General features: G+C 38.9%; 2 protein-coding genes across 2 annotated transcripts; one reads left to right on the top strand and one right to left on the bottom strand.

Moving 5' to 3' along the window:
* Positions 1–837: 837 nt before the first annotated feature.
* Positions 838–2,212, top strand: TXNDC17 (thioredoxin domain containing 17; the record flags this gene model as incomplete). The annotated part of the gene is made up of 3 exons (XM_029083734.1): positions 838–919; positions 1,223–1,298; positions 1,922–2,212. Coding segments are annotated over 3 exons (227 nt in total), but the record flags the coding sequence as incomplete, so codon positions are not given.
* A 1,056-nt stretch (positions 2,213–3,268) lies between these two features.
* Positions 3,269–5,167, bottom strand: MED31 (mediator complex subunit 31; the record flags this gene model as incomplete). The annotated part of the gene is made up of 3 exons (XM_010162925.2): positions 3,269–3,546; positions 4,295–4,391; positions 5,059–5,167. Coding segments are annotated over 3 exons (399 nt in total), but the record flags the coding sequence as incomplete, so codon positions are not given.
* Positions 5,168–6,603: the final 1,436 nt, after the last annotated feature.

Here is a 6,603-nt window from a genome sequence, read left to right as displayed (position 1 = left end):
CCGCGCCGAGCCCCGCCCTCTCGGGCCGGTTGCCCCTGCCCGCGGGTACGCAACGTCCCCCTCCGGTTTGCCCGAGGAAGCCGGAGAGGCCCCGGGTTGCCCGTCCCGGAACACCTGGGGCGGGCCAGCAGCAGCTCCTGGTGCGGAGCGGCCTCCCGGCATCCCGCCTCCGCACCCAGCCTGCTCCTCGAGGGCCGTGAGTGCACTGGGCGAGCTCCGGGGCTCCAGCGTGTCAGTCTGACGGGCAGTGCGGGCTGTGACGAGGCGCTGCTTAAAGCTGCTGCCTCACAAGCTGCCCCTGCTGCTCTCGGTTTGCTGGCCGCATTCCCCTGAATGGCATGTGAACTAACGTGCTGTTCAGCGGAGGCTGGTACAAAGGCCCCGCTAACCATTAGATGGGAATCCTCTCATCAGTTAATTCACCTCCGCTGTGTAAGTCAGGAGGCAGAAGTGACCTACCAGTCAGTGTCTGGCCATGGAGTACTAAAGCAGTTCCTCAAAAAACACTGCACTGAACTTTCTGGATGACGTACGCCGGAGTACAAATGGCAACTGCTCACCACTGTTCTGATGGGCTTTCTTACAGACAGGAGACTGATTATTTTTCTTACTTGTTAAAGCAACAATTGGCCTTTACTCCAAAGACCAGTCCCTTCAGCCTTGAGCATGTAAATTCTACAAAGCTTGTGGATAACTAGATGGAAAAAAAAAATACAGATCTCTACCTAAAGCAGAAAAAACATTAATTGGCAGCCTTGTTGGGCAAAGTAGATCCATGTGATTCTGTAGCACAGTAAAAGTATTGACTACTAATAGATTTTAAAAATTGCTTTCTAGCTGAACCAATTGTGAGGAAGGAACTTCACAATATGCCTGATGAGTCTGTATTCATCTACTGCCTAGTAGGAGACAGAGCCTAGTAAGTAACTGTTTTAATGCCAACTGATATAACTTTGCTATTCGTGGCTGGAGGTTAACTAACATGTTGGAACAACTGACTGAGCTGTCCTTTTCTGCAAGGAATGAAGCTTGCTTTTTGAGTTTTGAGGTCTACGCCATCCCTAGTGTGAACTACCTGCATGCTTGTTCTAAGAAGTGGGTTGGGGAGGTGTGAGGCAAAGACCTTTGAAGGTCTTTGAAGGAATCATCATCCTTTTGAAGGAATTTTAACAAGCTAACTGCACCTCTACAAGCTGTGCTTAAACTCCTTTTTCCTGAACAGCTGGAAAGATCCCAACAACGAATTCAGGAAGAATCTGAAACTAACAGGAGTGCCTACACTACTTAAATATGGAACAGTAAGTGATTTACTGTATGCTCTGCATCTTCAGGCATTCATATGGGAAACTGTCAGGAGTTTATGGCTGTAAATGAATGTCATGCATGTTTTCTGATACCCTCTTCTATTTAAAAAGAGCACACAATTAAGAGCAGCTCTTATGATCCCACCCACACTCTTCCTGGCTCAAGCTTCCTCAAGAGAGAACCACTCTGCTTTCTGTATAATGTTGTCTATAATAAACACACAATAAAGAAAATACATACACTTAACATGTGGTGGTGAGGGGCAGAGAAAATTCTTTAGCTTCCTGACGTGCAGCTCCTCAAATTTAAAAAAATCCAAATGCTGAATTATGTGAGTGAAACCAGGTTATGTGCAATATACTCTTGATTCAAACAGACTACAGCTCAAGTTTTAACTTGTGCATATTATTTAAATTAGCATTTACTTTCTTAGAAATGCCTCTTCCAAAGCCAGAAAACCCTCAGGCATTTTTCAGTTGTTCTTACTTTGCTTGCTCCACCCCCCCCTCCCCAGAAAAACAACTGCTGGAGTATAGCTAATGTTAGTATGTACAAATGGCTTTAGTCTAGAACAGGGTTTTGAATTGCCTCTAAAACATCTTAACTTTTCTTTCAGCCTCAGAAGCTGGTTGAAGAAGAATGTTTTAAAGCAGAGCTTGTGCGTATGTTGTTTACTGAAGACTAAATCCTCCAGCAGTCAATCATTTACAAAGATGTTAATCTCAACTTGTTTGCAGTGTCCTTTCAATGAATCTTTAACCTTTCTTAAAACTTTCATGGTTAATTACTTCACACTAGTCAAGATAAATGTCATTAAATTCTAGGTCCAAACCTTCCACTAAAATCCTGCAAGAAAAAAAAACTGTATCTTTCCTTTTATGTTCAAATAAACTTGAGTTTGCAAACAGTCTCTCAAAGGAGCTGAGCCCATTTTATAAACAGAGATAGTAGCCTACAATTACTGAAGAGTAAGACTTAACTGCTAAATTATACCTTTAATAGTGAAGGGCAGGGGGACGGGGCACAAGAAACAGAAAAACCTGCTTATTCTTACTAAATCTGACTTTACATAGCTGCTGAAGCTGCTAGGATATTTTTTCAGCACTAGAGATGTTTAATGGTTTATCTGTTCAGTGTAAGTACGACAAGCTGAAAGCTGATGGTCCTGGTGTCACTCATCACATGTTAACTGTTGCAGTACTTGCTCCTACAAGGATATGAAATACAACATGAATGCAGCACAAATACAATCTAAAATACAAAAATTAAATCCCTGATAGCTGTCAAGATTTGTGTTCTTACAATAAAAACTATAGAGGAATAAGTGGCAAATGCTTCTCCAATACTTTAAGCATTTACACCTTTTTTTTGTAACACATTGTTTTCACTAGACATAGAGAACCCTAAAAGCAGCCACTATTTTGCTGGCAGAAAGCCAAGATTAAAGTAAGCTGATTTTAACAGAGTAGATACAGCTACAGCCTATTTCCTTCTGTTGAGTATCTGCAAAGTTCATTATTACTTATTTCTTTTCCACTGCTGCAGTCCTTGTCTCATCCCAATTTGATTTTTATCTGTAAAACATGTCCCAGAAGTGACAAGTAATAGCTCAGCTCAGTTTCAAGACAAAAATCCACAATTTAGATTTTGTACAGTATCATCACTTCAACTTTGCTCATCCTGCAGTTGTAAAAAGTAGTACATGAGGCAGTTCTTAGCTACACTTTTGAGACACATGGTTATTCGGGGAAAATGCCTCCCAAGAACAGACTTCTGAGCTACACTTTTTGTTACTTAAATGTCAGTGCCTTCAAAACCATGTTTTATTTTCAAAATCAAGAGGAATCAATAACTACTGTAAGTAACGCTCTTACAAAATTGTCCATGCTACAAAATAAACTGCAGGTGTTTCAGTCTTCTATCTTTAAAAAAACCAACCCCAGTCGCTTGATGTACACACACACACACCTACAAAAGGCTTCATTCCTCTCTTGTAAATACTTCAGCTGACACGAAGTACACCTTCTCATCACTCTTCCAAGTGTTCTTCATTTCACAGAGGTGTTGTTCTGTTGCTGCTGCTCTGCAAGTGCTTGCTGGAGGCGCATTCTTTTCCGTGAATAGTGCTGCCAGTGAAGAATCTGTTGCTCATCAATAAATTTAGCACACTGAGCATTTACCAGTTCTTTGCGGAAATGTTCATACTGGAGCAGCTCTAACATATGCAAACACTGAGGATACCTGGATTAAAAATAAACATACTTTAATACGAGTTTTTACAAGGTACACTACAACTGGAGTCTCCAATAATTCTGTAGTTCTTTATTTCAGTTTTATCATTTATGTGCTCTACTCAAGTACCGAATCCCTTAAGACTATATATTCCACATACTATTAACTTAATAACTTCAGTGCTAGGCTAGGAAACAAGGAGTCCCATAACAGTGTATAAATGGATACACATACTTGCTTAGAGTAGCTTTTCTAATGGCTAGATTTTACTAAAACAAATACATAACAACTACAATATCTGTTTCCAGAGCTCAGTAAAAGAACATAACCAAAAACAGTTTTCCCAAAATTTGAAGGAGTTTGCACACTCACAAAAATGCAAAGTAATCCTTTGTTTTGTGTAAGCATCAACAATGCAAAATCACTCTTAAAATGTACTTACTGGGCCTAACTGAAGTAGTTTTGTACCACAACGTTGGATAGTTTTATTTTAAACAAATGGTAAAGTGCAGATATAGTCTACAAAAGGAAAATTCCACGCATGACTCATGAAAGGTGAGTTTTATAATTTTGTCTATTCTTGCTGCATCTGGACTGTTGGAAACAGGAAAATTTATGTTGCACATAAACACAGTGGGGATGACAAAGGTAAGGCTACAGGCAGAAATCAAATACTGATGTGCTGCTGTACAGTATGTAACAGAAGGTAAACATCAAATCATTAAAATACAGAAACTTAGGAGATTTTAACACTTACTTCAGGTATTTTGCATATTCAGGTTCTTTCCAATAAAGTAAATATTTAAGATAATTTACAAAAGCTTTGTCTTTGAAGTAGCCTCTTTGTGCAAGAACTGAAATAAAATAACAAGAAATTGTCAGTTAGATCCATGAAAAAAAAACAAACTGCCAAACTTGAAGAATACGTTTTCACAAAACTATACAAAGAGGCATTTGAGTTAAAACTTTATCATTACAATCAAATGTTGATAATTAAAAATAAAAAAAAAACCCCACAGAGAAAAATATATTTTATGTCAACATACATAATAAACTAGTCTCATCTCCCTTACGGTATGCATTTTTCATACAACAGCAACAACAAGAACAGCTTTTTGAAAATTGTGATTGTAGCATCAAAATCACCATAAAAATTAAGTCTACTACCTGAAACTACAGGTAAAGATTAGTAAAATTCTGTTTTCAGGTAGAGGAATATTGTTAACTTGACAATTACTTTTTAACTACACACTTGAACTTCTTGCTTTTATTCTCCACCAGAAATATGCTTTTTTTTTTTTTTTAATTTCAACCAATAAAACATTTTGCCTTTTAAAAACCCCACCTGTTAGAAATCTAGACAAATTAAATTATTCACAGACTATCTTTATGCTATGAAAGACCCATTCCCTTTTTCTTTGTTTAGCCCTCTCTCTCCCTGTTTAACGTTACCTGTAATAATAAACACCATTAAACTATACTAATTCCTCAGGATCCTGATACTTATTTTTCAGTACTCACAGTTGAGGTAATTTGGATTTGCCAGACACTGAACAAACTCTAACTCCAGCTGGAACCGAAGTCTATTTCCTGTATCATCTGATGCATGAGAAAAACAGTAAGAATTGGACTCACACAACAGATTTCAAAATAATTTTCTCAGTGTAAGCCATACAGAGATAACGTGTTTAAGCAGGAAAAAAAAGCAGTAACTCCCCATAATAAATACAGGTTCATTTAGGAAAGCTCTCTTTAGATGAATCAGTGTTGGACCTGCATTAATAAAACACACTGGGGGGGTTTTTGGTTTTTGTTGTCGTTGGGGTTTGTTTTGTTTTTTTACAGTCGAGCAAGTGCAAAGAATGGAGGAAGGCCCTCTTTGTTCAGAGTTAAGGAAACAGTCCCATCTTAAAAAGTGAAATGTGGAAAAACAGCATATTTGCCTGAACCCAATACCAAATCAAAGCTGGGTACTGACAGGTTTTGCCGGTTTAGCAGCAGTCTGAAGAAATGCACTTAATTTCTGCATTTATGCCCATGATTACATGAGCTGGGGGCTACCATAGCAAAAAAAGAGGAATAAAGAATCAAATTACTTTCTTATTTTTTAGAATCACTCCATCAAAGTATCTTAAGTTTTTTTCTTTTCCAGTGTCACTGTATTCTAGAAAAATGTCTCTCTTGCTCTTGGTGTAAACAATGTTATTTGATCCAGGATGGTTATTACAGATTTTCCCTCACCTATTTTCACCATATCACTTCTGTTCATGTTAATTTTGAAAGCTATTTAAAAAAATATATAAAAGCTATATTTCATTGAGAACATAAGCTCTAGGGGATCCTGACAGGAAAAAAAAAATAAAAATCCAGGTAAATGATGATTCTACTTTTTTTTTTTTTTTACTAACTACTGAAAAGTGATTTTTAAGTAGGCCACACTGCCTTTATTTCTTTTAATTTCTCTGGCATTAACAAAGACTAAATAAAATACTTTAAGTAGGAGTAATTATTTATGTAATACTTATAAAACTTATGACAGAAAAATTAGGTCATAGTAATATGATAAATCCTGTTTGCCATTATATCTTAGTGACAAGTCTCTAATTCCATAGAGACTCCATCTCATACCTCAGAGCATTTCCATACTACACAGAAAGGGCTACATCCTTAATAAAAATAAGGAACTTGAACAGAAAATACAAGAGCAGTAACAATGCAAGCTGAGAATACAGGTAACGATAAGGAGAATGTGTAGATCTAAACCACAGCGAACACACAGCAAACCCTCAGTGACAGAACACACTCTCGAGGGCTGCTGTCACCCCACAGACCCCTCCTGCGCAGCACTGCCAGGCCAGCTCTCACCGACAGACCTCAGCACCAGGAGACACAGCAAAGGCTGCGCCTGAACACACCTCCCTTTAGCTAGAGAGCTGCCCTGCAGGGCCCGCGGAGCTGCGAGAGCCGAGGCCTTCCCGCGGAACAGAGATGTAGGACAGACCAGAGCTCTGCGCTCCCAGATCCGAACCACGGCCAGACGCAAAAATGAGGTCGGGGTGTCACCCG

The sequence above is a fragment of the Antrostomus carolinensis genome, unplaced genomic scaffold, assembly GCF_000700745.2.
Source record: "Antrostomus carolinensis isolate BGI_N321 unplaced genomic scaffold, ASM70074v2 Scaffold54712, whole genome shotgun sequence".
Taxonomy (NCBI): domain Eukaryota; kingdom Metazoa; phylum Chordata; class Aves; order Caprimulgiformes; family Caprimulgidae; genus Antrostomus; species Antrostomus carolinensis.
Note: the sequence above shows the minus strand (reverse complement) of the source record. Positions and strands in the feature narration are given on the sequence as shown.